The sequence below is a fragment of the Bos grunniens genome, chromosome 9 (genome assembly GCF_055505025.1).
Source record: "Bos grunniens cultivar Pamir isolate PY7600 chromosome 9, Bosgru_T2T1.0, whole genome shotgun sequence".
In the NCBI taxonomy this organism is placed as follows: Eukaryota; Metazoa; Chordata; class Mammalia; order Artiodactyla; family Bovidae; genus Bos; species Bos grunniens.
In genome coordinates, this window is record NC_141173.1 from 69,253,625 (window position 1) to 69,271,494 (window position 17,870).

Here is a 17,870-nt window from a genome sequence, read left to right on the forward strand (position 1 = left end):
CAACAGATACTTGTATTATTTTTAGTATTTCAAGGTATCTCTGAAGTTTTTCAGGAAAAAATGTCCAAGTCAATTATGTGTATCTTAGTACAATATATGGACTTCCCTGGTGGCTCAGACGGTAAAGCGTCTGTCTACAATGTGGGAGACCTGGGTTTGATCCCTGGATCGGGAAGATTCCCTGGAGAAGGAAATGGCAACCCACTCCAGTACTCTTGCCTAGAAAATCCCATGGTTGGAGGAGCTTGGTGCAGGCTACTGTCCATGGGGTCGCAAAGAGTCGGCACGACTGAGCGACTTCCATTTTCACTTAGTACAATATATTACTGAGAACTCTTTAGAACTTTTTTTTTCATTTATGTGCTTGACTCCTTGTTCTGTCCCTTGAGTTGGGGGAGGTATCTTTTAAAATTTTCCTCAAAGAATCAGATGATCTTGTGTATTAGTTTTGCTTATAATTTTCCTTCAGTGACTTAGTGGTCTTGTAAGAAGTTTGGCTCCTACAGAACATAGAACCCATCTGCTGTGCTAATGGGAAGAAGATTCAGAGGCTGAACTTTTGTGAGCCCAGTGCCAAGCGTGACCTGGCAGAGGTTCCATAAACCCACGTGACTTTTTAACTTAGAACTCTCCCAATCAAGTGCTGCCCTAATTTAAGCAGATGTGTGACCTCAGTGTTGGGCATGGGTTACATAGAGTGAGTTCTCACCACATTCCAGGGATCCTGTTTCATCTAAGTATGAACTGGGGAAGCTCTTCTTTCTCACAACTCTGCTACTGGTGGAAAGGAGACTGTTGACTTCTCCCCGTGTGTGCACCAGCCTTGGTCTGGCCAGATATCACTGCGTGTGGAGCTTTGTAAAGGACAGACAGCCAGCACTGAGCCAGTGCACAATAGGGCACCCACGCTGGGCCCCTGCAGGAGCTGTGCACCCTGTGCTTGTACAACGCAGGGGATAAAGAGGGGGACTTGTCTACATGGGAGAATTATTCTTCACCCAGATCCATGTGCTTCTAATGGCACTAGGAATGAGGCTGAAACCCCTAGCTCAGCTCTTCGCAACAAAATAACGTTTGCTTTCAGATTTTGTTATTTGTTCACTTGTTTTTGTGGCTTTTAACAATGGTGCTCTAATATAATCCATATCATATTTGAGATCCATGTTAATTTATTTTTGTACATGTGCACAAATATTCTGTTCTTTACCTATTACAGGTTTGTGGATACCGGATAAAGCTGCACTTTGATGGATACTCTGATTGTTACGACTTCTGGGTAAATGCCGATGCTCTGGATATCCACCCAGTTGGGTGGTGTGAGAAAACTGGCCATAAACTCCATCCTCCAAAAGGTATTGTCACTTTTTAATTTCATATTTTATATTTTGAAAGCACTTAATTTCTTATATTGTAATTTAGATTTTTGAGAATTCAGACTTTGTGGTTACTCAGGTGGGCCCAAATTTAAGCTTATTGTTCATGATGAAAGATGTTTTTTAAAGTGAAAGAAATTAAAAAAATAGAACCCTACTTAAGAGAATAAACTATGTCCATGTACTTATTTGCATGTCACATAACACTTATTTGATACTTTGACTACAGATTTTAGCTACAAATTTCTATCTCATACACACACACACACACAACACATACGTGCATACCTTCTTGAAATAACTGATTACAAAATTATTTCTAACCTGTTTACATAACTGTGTTTACTAACATTTCAGTAAGTAAAAAACCTTGAGAAATTGTGCATTGAACTTACCTTCATATTTAAGAGATTGGAAAGGAGACTATACTATAACACTGAAAAGCAATTTGGGTGAGGGTTGAACTAATAGTGATTACTCATTTATTATTAAGTTTTTATATTACAGTCTGCCAATGATTTTGCCTATTTCATCTTTACAAAATATCCAAGAATAACAGATTGTATCTTTTTCAGTTCATCCCTAGGGTATTTAATAATATCTTACTTCCTTTCTTTTCATGTTGCATTCAGTATTGTTTGCTTGATGTGAAAGAACCAGGTTACCAGTCTGATAATTTTGGTCTGGGTCTCAGAATTACTGGGGCTTCCCTGGTGACTTAGACGGTAAAGTGTTCTGCCTGCAATGCGGGAGACCTGGGTTTGATCCCTGGGTCGGAAGATCCCCTGGAGAAGGAAATGGCAACCCACTCCAGTACTCTTGCATGGAAAATTCCATGGATGGAGTAGCCTGGCAGGCTACAGTCCATGGGATCGCAAAGAGTTGGACACGACTGAGCAACGTCACTGGTTATTGCTGCTGCTAAGTCACTTCAGTTGTGTCCGACTCTGTGCGACCCTATAGACAGCAGCCCACTAGGCTCCTCTGTCCCTGGGATTCTCCAGGCAAGAATACTGGAGTGGGTTGCCATTTCCTTCTCCAATTCACTGGTTACTACATCATTGTAGTATTATTGAAGTTTTTTTTAGTGGGGGTTATTGGATTTTAGTGGACAAGCCATCTTTTGGTTTTAAGTGAAAAATTAATGGCAGAATGGTATTTTCAGATAACTGAAGGATTGAACAAAAACACCTAGAAAAGAGAGGGATGAAAAAGAAAATATGTAAGCCTTTACATAAATTGGCCTCATATGTGGTGAATTGTTTTTTTCACACCACCTTCTGGACTTTGATGGAAGTAGAAAAGAGAATCTACTGGGTAAAATTAAATGCCCAATTTCCTTTTTAAAGAAATGTTGGCTTTACCAGTGTTGAACATGAACTGGTGAAAACTAAGGAAAGGACATTTCCATTATTGTAGTTGGCCAGCATGCTCACTTCATGTCATTCTTGTGGTGACAGGCTAGAAAGATTTTATCTCTTGTAGTACCATTTTTTCCAGCTTCCCACTGTCCCTACAAGTTAGTCTCCCAAAATAGAATGAGTGAGGGAAAAACAGAGAACTCAACTACCGAAGCTCACTGCTAATGAATTCTACCTAAATACTGGTAGAAATGGTCTGGTAATGAAAAGAAGTCCACCTGAGGACAATGTGTATTTGCTTCCTCACACCTTTTCCTTTCATCCGTTACCATTCATTCGGAATTGAAAAAATAATACAATTTGTTGGAAATAAATACCCTGTGTATAAAAATCCTTAGAGACTAATTATGAGTTAAATACTATCCATTAAAAAAGTCACTTGACGGCTTGATTTTGGCATGTTGGACTTACAGATAAAAGTAAGAATGGAAAGCTAAGTATGAAATATTTTGGTATTTTACTGTCTCTATATGTGTGAATCCTAGGATATAAAGAAGAAGAATTTAATTGGCAGACCTATCTCAAGACATGCAAAGCTCAGGCTGCTCCCAAGTCATTATTTGAAAATCAGAATATAGTAAGTACCTCCAAGATACTTTTTCTTTCACGGGAAGTGGCTTTTGAGTGTTTCCTTGGATAAATTACAAGTGATAACAAGAAACTATAATAAATGTTATTGCTTTGGTAAATAAGGTGCTCTTAAGCTTTAAAGTTAACTAAAAATTATCATGAATAAATATCTTTTTAACTATATCATGGCTGTCTTTTTGAAAAATTAAATAGTAAAAGGCAACATAGTAGAAAACCTAGGTATACTTCACAGTTAAGGCGCCTAAGCAAATTAAATTGACTGGGGCATTTTATGGTTATGGTCACTTGATTTTAGGAGTACTGTTCAGATAGGATTCGCATAGTGAGATGAATGTAACCCTACTTGAATTTGCATCCTAGCTATCATTTAAATCTTTTCTCCAGCTTCTAGCTCTGTTTTGCAGTGTTAACAGGAGCAAAGTCCAGATGTGTTTGTATTTTCTACTTCTTAAGCTATGGGCATCTCTGAGGAGGCCTGATATGTTACAGTGTTCTGCCCTGATCAAGTTCTGATCTAATTGGAAAGAATAGAGGACACGCAGGTGGAAAGCCAGAATCTCACCTTTATAGTTGATGAGAGCTCAGTTGCAGTACATGTGTGGCCTATATCTGCTGACAAATGAGTCTCTTGATTCTGAGCGCTGGAGTTAAGAGATTTACTGGCCCTTCCAACCTCACCACTCTAGCCCATGAGCACTGGACCAGGGCAGACTACTGTCTTGCAGGACAGAGCCTGCTTCCAGAGGGGAGCAAAGTGGAAACTATATGCCCTGTAGGCCAGCTTAACGGTGTGACCACTTCTTCCTTCCAGATTGACCAGTTAGGTGACAGTGTGGAGAGAGGCCGTCATATTTCACTAGGGATTCCCTCCAGATATCAGGAATGAGAAAAACCTTCTCACCTACCCCACATACTCTCCACTTGGGAAATGACATTATCCAGGTGTTTTGAGGGCAGCAAGTCTAATGGCTGAAACATTCTCTAATCAAATTGAACATAGGCCAGCTTGAGTTAGAGAATTAGAAGGGGATTTGTGTGTGTGCGCACACACATGCATTTAGGTAATTAATAGAGATAACGAGCCAGATTATTATTTTTAAATATCTTAATTGAGAAGATAGCTTAATTGCTGAGATGTCCATGCTGCATAGTCAGTCGGCATTCTCCTTCAAGATGAGGGAGGCCAGTCAGGTGGAAAACTCAGCAATTGGCTTGCTGTTACGGCTCCAAGTTTCCTAATCCTTGTCTGGTTCTCTGATGATGAGTTCAGTCAGGTATTTTTGAGCCACTGACCATCATCTTAAATTCTGTGCATTGCTAGCACAAAACTGAATCTTGGACCGTGTGTGTTTGGTATGTAATTAATTTTTGTATTTCTAGATTTCTCTACCTAAGAATACTCAAATATTTATGGTCTGATACAGAAGTCCAGGGCTTAAATACGTAGTAACAGTACCTGTGTAGCATTAGTGCCTGATCCTTCGACTCAGACAGGACTTCACTCTAACATACTCAGATACGTGCCTGTCCACATTTTTGTGATGATAGCTGTATAATTATAGTAAAAAGAGATAACATCTATTTTGCTTAAAGTAATGAGAAAAGTGTCTGTATGCTTCAGCCTGGACAGAAAGATTTTTTCTGAAGGGCAGAAATGACTTGTAGTGTGTTGTGATTGACACTACTGATATCCAAGTACTTCTCTGAGATTAGGATATTTTTCTTCATGAAATATTTTGAGGAATGTTTACATCCACAGCATTTCAAGTACTGCATCTGACTGAATTTTTATTGTTTTTGTTTCATGTCCCAGATGGCCAATAATCTGTGGATTTCCTTATACTACAAGCTATTTTGAATGGCTTTATGTATTAACAGCCAGCTTTTTGGGTGCTATTATGAATAACATCTGGATTGTTGAATTACAGTTGTAATAATTTCCAGCCTTTCATATAGGAAGATGGCCTACTTTTAGTAGAGTACCCTTTTGAAAGATTTTTCAGAAGTGGGAGTGAATTTGTACTGACTTACACACATTTTTAACTTGATTATGTGCATATTTTGTATGAAGTAATTTTCATTGTTAAGTCTATAATAAAGAAAGAGAGAAACTGAAAGTAAACTATACGGTACATAAAACTTGGCTAACTAGCATAGTCATCTCAAGTACCAAGACACAAGTTAAGATTAAGTAAACTTTTCAAGGTTGTGGGTGTGTTTGCTTTAAAGGTCCAGATAATTAATTGGGTGTAGCAACGGAGCGTTTTTCTTATTGCTGCTTCTTGGAAAGCAACTCTGCTGCAAAACTGGTCTATGATTTTTAAATTATGTGAATATAGCGATGGATGCCAGGCTTTCAAGCAGGGGTGCAGAGAGGGTTCAGGTCCTTGTTGTTAAGTGTGTGCTTATCTCTAATTAAATCTGTATATTTCATAGACAGTGATCCCATCAGGCTTTCGAGTTGGAATGAAGCTTGAAGCTGTAGACAAAAAGAACCCTGCATTCATCTGTGTTGCTACGGTAACAGATATGGTGGACAATCGTTTCCTCGTACATTTTGACAACTGGGATGAGAGCTATGACTATTGGTGAGACATTTTTCATTGCTGTGTGCATTTTCTAATTGATGTTTATTCAAGTACTTATTTAAAACCAGTAATAATGCAAAGCAGAGAACATAAATAACAGTATTCTGTACTCTTTCTCATTTTGGATTTTTAACTTTACCTGTTCCATATGTCATGTGTTTCTAAATAACATCCTTTAGTTCTACTTTGTGATTTGTATTTTAGTTGACTGCCTCCTATGAAAGCACAGTTCGTACCACACTCCCAAGAGACACTCACACATGTGTGCACGCACAGATTCACACTTCCCCTCCTCATCTGAGGTGTCTTCTCTCATTTCTTAAGAAAATATTTTAATCTTCCTTTCATATTTTCATGCCCAGCAGCTAATTTTACTATTTATAATGACAATACAAATTATTAATTGAGGAATATTGTTTTTAACCCTTAAGGGTTTTGGCTATTTTATATAAAGTGGCAGGAGGAACATAATTATAAAGTTATATAATCATGAAAGGATTATAGTAAAGCCGTAAGATTTTGATTAGGCAGTTGAAATAATGGTTTTTCATACCTAATTCACGTTCACTAACGAAACTATAGTTTGCTGGTGAAAGGAATTTCTGCGTGGTTTAGTTCTTTCTGGACAATACTTGCATTGAGAAGTGACAGTTATCTTTATAAAATATGGCTAATGTTGCAGTAGCAAATGGATGTTAATTTATATAAATGTAGCTCAGTTTGAGGAAAACTTGTTTCCTGACCTTTTTAGTGTGTGTATAGTTAAATATTCAGCAGAGCCATTAATAATTTCCATTACTTCTTGGATTGGATTCTTGCACAGTCATCAGTTTTACTTGTGTTGTTTTAAAAAAGGAGAGACATTGAAAGCTATTTGCTGTTTAGACTTTTAAAAGATGAATTATAAAAATCAGAATTATATTTTATGTATGGTTTTCACAGAATAATTTAAAGTAGCTCCATGATCACATCACATAGAATCAAGTACTTTTGAATATTATAGTAAGTTTTACCCAGCTTTTTTCTGAAAAGCATAATTTTCCTCATAGGATATCTTTTTTATTCAATTTGCAATCAAATTTGTTACTGAAATACAAACCATTTCAGGTGTATACAAAAGTTAGAACAGTAGAGTGACCTCCTGCAGGCATTACCTACTACTGGCAATTACCAGTATATACCAATCTTGTTTCCGGTGTTTTCCTGCTCTAAAATCCCAACTCCAGGACTGTTTTGAAGCAGATTCCAGATTCCATAGCATTTCATGTCTGAATATGTATCTTCTAAAGATAGAACTTCTTTTTCTTTTTTCAAATATATAAAGTTATAAATAGCATCATGTCACTAACATACTAAAACATTATCCCCCAACTATCTTGGTTTATTAGCTTTTGGTCCAAATAGGGTGTGCATTGTATGATTGCTTTGATGTTTCTCTTGATCTCTTTTGGTTTATAGTTTCCTGTTCCTTCATCGTTTTCTTCCCCCTGTAACTTTTATTTAAGAAACCAGGCTGTTTGTCCTGTTGACTCTGCCACAGCCTGGATTTGCTGATTGAATCCTCATTGCATTGCTTACCATGTTCTTCTCTTTCTCATATTTTCCGCAAACTGGTGGCTTTTGTTTCATTTAAAATTATCCATACCTGTCTTGAATGAGTGAGTAGATGAGAAAACTATGAATTTAGAAATATTGGAATCTGTCCTGGGTAGAACATATTTTTCTCCCTCCTGTGTTTGATGTGCTGTGTTGATGGCAGTACCAACATGACAATTGGGATCCAGTCCTTTTATTAATAAATGATACCTTATTTATTAGAATCTGTTGAAATGAGAGCTTTTTGCTTTTAAAGTTCTGATTGCTTCAGGGAGAATTTTTTTAAAACAGCTTTTGCCTGATTTAAACACAGTAGGTGAATGTTTCAGTTATTTTTGTGGTCCTGTAAGTATTATAGGGTTTTAAAAGTGCAGGTTCCTTATTTGACATAATATGTATTTCCTTTAAAAGCATTTATTCTTCTGGGGAGAAAAAAAGTAATGAGAAAGTCTAGGAGAATGTATCACATTTTTCTCTGATGCCAAATGCCTAGGGAATAGGAAGCATCCTGGTTTCTTATTAGAAAGAGCAGGGGAAAAAATTGATCTCTTTCAGCAATGATTTTGCACTTTTACGAGCACAACCAAATTATTTTTAGAATGGAATGTACTTTGAGGATAGACTTACAATTCTAACTGTTGAAGTTATATTTGTTAATTGTCAGAAAAAGAATAACAGTGTGTTCTCTTCCTTGATATGCAATTAAGGCATATTGAAAATTACTTAAGTGCACTGAAATTTCTCCAACCTTATTAAATATTATGTTCTTTGATCTTTGAATTTTGGAATGGTTTTTATCTGCATAAATTAGTTACTTAGGTATGTAATTGAGGTTACAAATTGGATTGCTTTCCCAATTTAAAATAGTTTGAAAATGAGATTTTTTTTTTCCTTTGAAACGGGCAGTGATCTTATCTCTTTTTACCTTAGTGGGAATGTGAAAGTGTGTTTGAATGCGCATGTGCGTGCACGCACTCTCTCACACACACACACACACACACACACACACACACACATACATTTGTGGTACTGCGTGTTTAATTGAAGTAAAACATTTCTTCCTTTCAAAGAGTAATGCTATGTGGCATTTAAATTTATGTAGGGTTGTAGTAGTTTTTAATGAGAGCAAACAGTATACATGTATTAGAATAAAAATTGGTTTACCTCTGGGTTTTCTTTACACTTTTGTTACTAGTAGTTGGGCTCTCTTACATGTATACATTAAGAGTAATAGTAATTTTATGTGTCTCCCCAAATAATGTTGAAAAGTTTGCATTGTGTTGTCAGTTTCTCAGAGCAGTGTGTGTGTCATCAACCATTATATTCAAGAAACACCCCTTGATGGTGGTGGTGAGTTACAGAGATGACAGGGACCTAGGGACCTCTGCACTTCAGTCTTGAGAGGCTCGGTGTCTGGGAACAGAGAGAAACACAGCACCTCTTTCTTGGCTGCAGAGTCCATGGTGGTTAGCACTTAATTATTAGAACCAACTGCTTACTGTCTGTGGTGGCATGTGGAAGGAAGGACTGACTGACTCACTGAAGGTTTCTCAGAAAGATCTTCCTGGGGACATGGAATTTGAACTGGATCATAAAGAATGATAGGAGTTAGTACTTAGAAGTTGGGATGAAATAGTTCTGGCCAAGGAAAGCACTTACTTATGTTTAAGTCCATGGAGCAAACAGGGATATGTTTGGGGTATGGCAGCCTTGGTATTCAGTAAGTGACTTAATCCTTCTAAGCTTTAGGTGCCCCCTTTGGAAAAAGGGTTAATAGTCCGTATCTCACAAGATGTTGTAAGGATTGAAGTAAGAATTTTAGAAACAGAAACCAGTTTGCAAAATGTTAAAGAGATGGCCGTTATGCAAAGAACTGACTCTTTGGAAAAGACTCTGATGCTGAGAAAGATTGAAGGCAGGAGGAGAAGGGGACGACAGAGGATGAGATGGTTGGATGGCATCATGACTTGACAGACATGAGTTTGAGCAAACTCCGGGAGTTGGTGATGGACAGGGAAGCCTGGGGTGTTGCAGTCCATGGGGCTGCAAAAAAGAGTCGGACACACTGAGCGACTGAACTGAACTGACTGAAAGAGATGTCTGTAAGGCACATCGGGCAGAGAAGTTTAGCCCTGAAGGTGAAAGTGGATTATTGTCTTAGAGGGAGTAAGCCCCTCAGGTGTTGAGCTTGGTTTTAGGCTGAAGGAAAGAAGCCGCTGTTGAGGGAGAGTGGAGACATCTGAGACTGGATAATTGAGGACCCCAGGCCCATAGGAGAAGGGCTAGCCTTGGGGAGAAACGAGCTTTCTTCTCTCTCAGTGTAGAGAAAATGAAGACTTGAAAGGAACATTGATGTTAGGGTGATGAGATGGCACCTCCTTTGTCTCTTCCTGGTAGTCACCTTGTTAGTGAAAATCAGGTTTTATGCTTGAAGCAAATTATGAATATTGAAAACAGCTTCTGTAGGGAATGAGCTTGGAAATGAATTAAGGATGAAAAGGAGAACGAGATGACTCGGTGGGATGAGGTCTGGGGCTTAGTAAAACAGAATGATGGAAGCCCTGAAGAGTTAGCACAGAGTGGGAGCCCAGAAAGTAGGCACTGGAAAGAAATTGGCAGTCATCATGCTTTGAATTTAGGGAGTGGGAGAGACCAAGTGTGCTGTATTTCTTCAAAGAATCTAAACCATTATTGCTTGAAATGAAGACTTTGATGTGTTCCTTAAGTGAAGAACTTGAAATGTTCTTATCCGACTCTCCGCCGAGATCTGGGGAGCCCAGTGTGTGCATATTAGTTTTGTTTAGCTTTGCCAGTGACTGATGAAACCAGGGCCCTTTACTGTCAACCCGAAGCCACTTAACCTCTCAGTGTTTCCATGAGGGTCTTAATGTTTGCTCACTTTATATGACACGTGTGGGTTCTTCACGAATTCTTATTTCTATTATTATCTACCAATCTAGGTCTGATTTGGGTCTTAGCAGCCTTCATAAATAATTTGTACGTACTTGTGAAATGGACTTAAAAATTGTTTTGAAATGGACTTTCTTAACAATACACATAAAAACCCCGAAGAAAGAAAGGAAAGGCACAGGGAGTAACAGTTTGCCAAACATTTCACCATTAGTTGTTCTTCATTGTTTCTTCTTGGTTACATTTCTGCTTTTGAACACTAGATGGGACTAAGAGATGACTTGTGTTTCAATAGTAACAAATAATTTCACAGCCTTCCCACTTCTGAAGGAAGTATTGTTTGTTTATAGAGGGGCTGTAAGTCAACTAGATAAAAATGAGGCTATTTTTATTTTCATAATTGAGACAGCTTCTTTATTTTATTTACCGTTTATTTTAAATGGTGATTTTGATCGATATTTAAATAATATTGAAACCTCATATGAGATTGTGGCTGTACAGGAACAAGTGGCCAAAATATGCTACAGTGTTTTCTTTACTTGTAATATATAGAGAAATCCAATAAACAGAATTGTGTCTAATGATTTTACTTTAATCATCATGAACCTGACATAATTAGAAGTACTTGATAGTTGTCTTAAACTGAAAAAAATTAAAGAAATATTACATACTTGTTATTTTTTTCATTTTTAAGGTGCCATTAAGAGTTTTCCCTAGAATAATATAAAAATTTCCCTAAAATAAAGGCTGCATCATTACTAATAATCCATAGCCAAATGATTTTCCAGGAAAGAATAGTATAACTGGAAAATCAAGATCCATAGTTTTGCTTATACAGTTTAAAACCATGCATCTGACGGGATTGGGCATTAAAGTGTACTGAGATTTCTATATATCCCTCACCTGCTGCTGCTGCTGCGTCGCTTCAGTCGTGTCCTACTCTGTGCGACCCCACAGACGGCGGCCCTCCAGGCTCCCCCGTCCCTGGGATTCTCCAGGCAAGAACACTGGAGTGGGTTGCCATTTCCTTCCCCAGTGCATGAAAGTGAAAAGTGAAAGTGAAGTTGCTCAGTTGTATCCGACTCTTAGTGACCCCGTGGACTGCAGCCTACCAGGCTGCTCGGTCCATGGGATTTTCCAGGCAAGAGTACTGGAGTGGGGTGCCATTGCCCTCCCAGCTTAAGAAAAAAAAAAGCTTTCTTTTTTCTATCTAATGTCTCATGTCTCTACTTCTTTTAAAAACAGAACTCCTTAAGTGTGTTTTCTGAGCTAGCTGTGCTCATTTCCTAACATTTTCTCCTAAACCCACTCTGTTCAGGCTTTTGCCCTTTCCCATACCCAGCTCCACCACAGCAGCTCTTGTCAAGTATACCAGTGACCTTTACGTTGGTAAATCCAGTGATCAATTCTTGCTTTTTCTTTTCTTTGACCGAGCAGCAGCATTTGACCCAGTTGATTTCGTCTCTCTCTCTCTCTCTCTCACTTTCTCTCTCTCTCTCTCTCTCTCACTTTCTCTCTCTCTCTCTCTCTCTCTCACTTTCTCTCTCTCTCTCTCTCTCTCAATTTACCAGTCATTGTTGTTTCTTGGACTTCCTCGCCTTTTCTCTTTTCTGCCCTCTATACTTATTTTCTGGATGGTCACATCTCTGCTTATGGCTTTAAATACCATCCTATTTGCTGATGACTCCTAAATGTGTGTTTTTATCCTTGATCTTGCCCTTAAATTCCAAATTTTTGTGCTCATGATCTACTATTTTACATGCTTGTGAAACATGTTAATATCAGATCTGTTCATTCACTGTTTGGAATGTCAGGCTGTGCTTGCAGTCTTCCTATCTCAAAAAATGGTAACATCCATCTTCTAGTGGCCATGCCCAGAGCCTTGGAATGTTCTGGACTTCCCTTCACTCCCACTCTGCGTCAAATCTATCAGCTTATCCAGTGGATTCTTCCTTTAGAACATTGACCTAAATATACAATCACTTCGTATTATCTTCACCACCAGCACTCTGGTTCAGGTTACCCTCCCCAAATCTGGTAAAAACCTTCCAGCAGCCTTTTGTCTCCTTCCCAAATGTGGTTTACTATCTGCAAAGCAGTCAGACTAATTTCTTTAAAACATAAATCAGATTATACAACTCTTCTGCCTAAAACCTTTCACAAAATGTTCTAGTAAACATCATTTTACTCTAAGATTCCAAGACCTTACTGTGGCCTAATGGCCCCTCTTGATATTTCCTGTTCTCTGCTTCTCTCAGTCCATTCCTAACACAGTTCTGCTTGGTATCTCCTCTTAACATAGCATCTGTACTTGCTGTCCTCTCAGCATGGAAGGCTTTCCTTTATATATTTGAGTGGCTCAGTCCTCTCCTCACTGTTTTCAGATGTCATCTTATTTAAAAAGTCATCTTGACTATGTGTTTTGAAGGAATATCTTAACCACTGTTTCACTCTACTTTTTTATTCCAATTCTTTACATAGCATTTTGCCCCCAGAATATACATTTTGTTTGTTAATTAATTTCCTCTTTTCCCACTATACTATAAGTTCCAAGAGGCTGAAAGTTGGTATTTTTTATTTGCTACTGTATCCTCAGTGCCTATCCCAGTGTCTGGCACATGATAGACACTCAGCCTTTCAATGAATGGCTGAGTGAATGAATGAATGAAGAGTGTTGCATGTTGGGATGAGAGTACTATATGGAACAGGTTTGATTAGGAGCAAGGAATCAGATGTGCATACTGGTAAAGAGGCCTTGGCAAAGCATATACTTGACTGAAGTAAAGATGACAAAGAGAAGAGGTAAGGAAAAGAAAGACCCCATCTTAATACCTGGTCTCTGCCATTCTAATGGGCAATAGAGAGAGTGTGTTTGCTTTTTGAGGGTGATTGCGCTTCCTGCTTTTGTATATTTGTCCTTAGAAATACTGAAATAATTTTAGCTTGCCTGTGTATATGCTGTTTATATACATGTTTATTTTTCCAAATGATTTTCCTAAATGGAAATTCCAAATTTTAGTGACATTATCTTTACATTTGCTATGTTTGCAGTTGTGGAATATAACACCACTTGTGTGGGAACAAAGACTATTTGCCTGGTGTCAGTTTTGTATGTTATATGTATCTGATAGAAGTCTCCTTGGTACTAATATGTTGGAAGAGTGAAAAATTCTTTGGTTTAGCCCTTTTTTCCCGAATAAGATAGATTGTGAAAAGGTAGAACTTGGTGTCGGAGAAGGCAATGGCACCCCACTCCAGTACTCTTGCCTGGAAAATCCCATGGACGGAGCAGCCCGGTAGGCTGCAGTCCATGGCGTCGCTAAGAGTCAGATGCGACTGATCAACTTCACTTTCACTTTTCACTTTCCTGCATTGGAGAAGGAAATGGCAACCCACTCCAGTGTTCTTGCCTCGAGAATCCCAGGGACAGGGGAGCCTGGTGGGCTGCCGTTTATGGGGTCACACAGAGTCGGACACGACTGAAGTGACTTAGCAGTAGCAGCAGTAGAACTCAGTGTAAAATGTTCACAATCACTAACTTTTTTTTTTTTTTTTAACTTTTACTGGTATTTGAGAATTTTCCCTAATTACCAAATTTATATAACTTACAGGTGTGAAGCCTCTAGTCCACACATTCATCCAGTTGGTTGGTGTAAAGAACATCGAAGAACGCTCATTACTCCTCCAGGTTTGTGTTGATTATGTGCCTGCTGTTTGTTATTTATGTCAATTTGAGTTTATTTTCATGGGCTAAAGAGCAGACTCTGTGACTTCATCATAAGACAATGCATTTTTGAGCATGTCACTATTTAACATGCCATGGCTGCTGCTGGTATGAAGTGATAGAGTGGTCAGCTCACATAGAGCGTCACTGTGGTGTATGTGGCTTCTTGTGGATACTCCTGTAATGAAAACTGTCATGGTCATAGGGAAAGGATGCCCCCTTGGCTTGTCAGGAGCTGTTGTGTGGATGTTGCCACAGCATGTAAGCAACAAAGACTCAGCTTGGAGCTTCAAATACTTGTCTCGTTCTATTCTGCCAGCTAGTGTTGTTTTTAGGCTTGTCCCTTGTTCCTTGATACTGCTTCCTAGTTAGCGCCTGATCATTTACTCACTCAGAACCAACCGTTCCTATGATGGACAAGGCAAGTCCCTTCTACCTCCTGCATTTTCTTCTATGTTCAGGGATGAAAGCTTCTATTCTTTACTGATTTACAGAACTGTTTTGAAGGTGAAAGAATAATTGCATAAACCATGTAATGTTAAAGTAAGATATTAATTGGTTTGGTAACTCAAATGTGCTGCTGCCTGAAAGACCCCACTCAGCCCTCCTAGGTTAGGAGCCAGGCTTCTCTGGTGGCTCAGACGGTTAAGTGTCTGCCTGCAACATAGGAGATCTTGGTTCGATCCCTGGGTCAGGAAGATCCCCTCGAGAAGGAAATGGCAACCTACTCCAGTACTCTTGCCTGGAAAATTCCATGGACTGAGGAGCCTGGTAGGTTACAGTCCATGGGGTCACAAAGAGTCGGACACGACTGAGCGACTTCACTTTCAGGAGCCAGTGAATAGTGACTGCCACTATCACCATCTGAATTATGTTATACAGATTCTTTTTGGACTTCGCAATTTGATATTGATCTTTTTATTTTTTTCCTTACCATCCTTTTGGTCATCATTGGCAACCCACTCCAATATTCTTGCCTGGAAAATTCCTTGGACAGAGGAGCCTGGTGGGTCACAGTCTATAGGGTCGCAAAGAGTCAGATAAGACTGAAGTGTCTTAGCATGCACGCAGGGATCTGTTAAATTAACAGGACCAGTGAACAGCAGGTTCCTGGCTATGTCTTCACAGCCTGGGAAGGGGTGTGTGAAGTATCATTACTGACTTCTGATGTGAGGCAGATTACCAAGTCTTCTGTCTCTTTTCATGGACTTTTATAATTCAGTAGCAGAGAAAGTATATAGCTTTTGGCAAAATTAAAAAATACAAAATGGCATGTGAAAAGTACCAAACACATAGCAGTGTGAATATGATTGATGCCACTAACTGTAACACATGAAGATGGTTAAACTTGTAAATTTTATGTGATACATATTTTATTACACTAATTTAAAAAGTTTAAAAAAAAAGTAAAAATATGCCAAATAAAAAGACTGGTGTGCAAGGCCTGTGCTGATGTTAACTCTGCTCTTTGGATCCATGGCAAACAAGACACCCTTTCTCTGGAGCCTGTTCTCTAAGGGCAGATTCCTGGCTTGTGTCTCACATCTTCTCTATGAAAAGAAAGGATGTTAATCACCTGTCTCCCTAGGCAATTGCTCTTCTGCTTCTTAGATCAGTCTCATGAGCTGCCCTGCCAGCTACTCCATATTCCTGTTCTTTTTTAACATTGGTACACCTACTGTTCTTTTTCCAAAATTAAAGTCTTCATGTCTTTTAAAATGATTTTTATTTTTTAATTACCAAATTATCCATTTAGATAATGCTTATTTTTAAGAGTTTAGAGTGAAACTAGAGATAACCACTATTCTCTCTCTTAATGGCTTAATAGGTGGTTGTTATATCTTTGCAGAGAAACCTTTTTTGCCTCTGTATACACATACATGCAGGGCTTTAAAAGTGGCGCAGTGGTGAAGAACCCACCTGTCAATGCAGGAAATGCAAGAGACGCAGGTTCGACCTCTGTGTCAGGAAGATCCCCTGGAGGAGGAAATGGCAATCCACTCCAGTCTTCTTGCCTGGGAAATCCCATGGACAGAGGAGCCTGGCGGGTTACAGTCCACGGGGTCACAAAGAGTCCGACATGACTGAGGGACTGAGCACACACATACGTGTATGCATGCAGTCAGCTTTAATGTTACTTAATTCTGCAAGGAATATACCTTAAAAATGCACTGTAAAATGTTGACTACTTGGAAATGTTTGCGTATTTACTCTTTCAGACTTTTATTTTGAAACATTTTCAAATGTACAGAGAAGTTGTAAGAACAGTAAATAGCTCATTTATATAACCTTGAATCAGAGACCCATCCAAGTTTGTCAGTTGTATCAAGGATGTCATTTATAGCAAAATAATGGCATATTGCTTAGTTGTCATATTTCTCTGGTCTCCTTCAATATGCTGTCCTTGACTTTTATAACTTGCGTATGTTTAAGAATTACAAATTGATCATTTTGTAGAATATTACTTAATTTGAACCTGATGGATACTTTCTGGTAATTAGATCCATGGTGTGCATTTTTGGCAGAAATATCACAGAAACAGTGCTGTGTTCTCATTGGATCATCTTCTGTGCCACTTGATGTCTGTTTATCTCATTACTGGTTGATTTTTACCAGTGATTGATTGATTAAGATGCTAGTTACCAGGCTTATTCATGGATGTAGGGGGGTTTTTGTCTGTAATTATTAAGTATTTTGAGAAGACACTTTGAAATTGTATAACTATCCTGCACTTCAGTCCCACGTCGCTTCCTAGTTTTAGCATCTGTTGATATTTCTAGTGTGAATCAATATTCTGATAGTTTCTAAATGGTAATTTTTCTTAGTCTTTCATTGTACATAATTAGATGACATTCTTCTGCAAAAAATAACTTTCTCATCTTCCTGTTTATGCATTCAGTTAATTTATTTATATCAACATGGACCCAAATATTACTATTATCATCAGTGGCTTATATTCCATTACTAACATTATTTATTTTCATGTTCAGATTTTCTTACATTTGGCCAGTGGGGGACCCTTTAGGCTGGTTTCTGTGTCCTTTTGACATTTTTTATTATTTTTTGGAGACATTTCCTATTTTCTGGCACAGCCGGGCTTATCTTGTGCTTTCCCTGACCCAACCTTGACGTCACCCATTTTTCCCAGACTCCGTGGTTTATTTTTATAGAGAACGATTTGTAGATGCTATCTGGACACTTGATATGCTCACTGCTTCTGAACTAATGCTGCTGTTGGCCTTTCAGGGGACATATGGTTAAGTAAATATAGAAAAATTTGTTGATTTCTATATCCATTTATAGATATTGAAAACCATGAATGTATACCATTAGCTGCAGTTCATATCTAATACCACCAAATTCATTCTGGTTTTTCACTTTTCATATTTATAGTCAGTGAGAAATCTGGCTTCTATTTTCTCTTTTTCAGTAAGTAAAGACTACATAAAGTAGCCATAAAGAGGATTACATAAAGTAGCCGGTTTCCTCCCCTACTGGGCCAACGCTAATTCCGACTCATGTCTACCTAAGGGGCTTTGGACTCTGGAGGAAACAGGGAGAGTGAGACGGAGGAAAGATGTTGTTTTTATACATTCTATCAGTACTGTTCCATGATTTATTTTAACTTATTTGGCCTAACAATATGATTGTCTGGAATATTTCACAT

General features: G+C 38.4%; 1 protein-coding gene across 23 annotated transcripts in view; it reads left to right on the forward strand.

The window, feature by feature from the left end:
• The window catches only part of L3MBTL3 (L3MBTL histone methyl-lysine binding protein 3), a 104,948-nt gene that overhangs the window by 39,536 nt on the left and 47,542 nt on the right, over positions 1–17,870 (forward strand). For all 23 annotated transcript variants that reach the window (XM_086316443.1, XM_086316452.1, XM_086316449.1 and 20 more), the window contains 4 exons: positions 1,217–1,352; positions 3,280–3,371; positions 5,822–5,973; positions 14,091–14,167. In XM_086316443.1, coding sequence (XP_086172569.1) covers positions 1,217–1,352; positions 3,280–3,371; positions 5,822–5,973; positions 14,091–14,167 — 457 coding nt within the window. The remainder of the gene's footprint in view (positions 1–1,216; positions 1,353–3,279; positions 3,372–5,821; positions 5,974–14,090; positions 14,168–17,870) is intronic.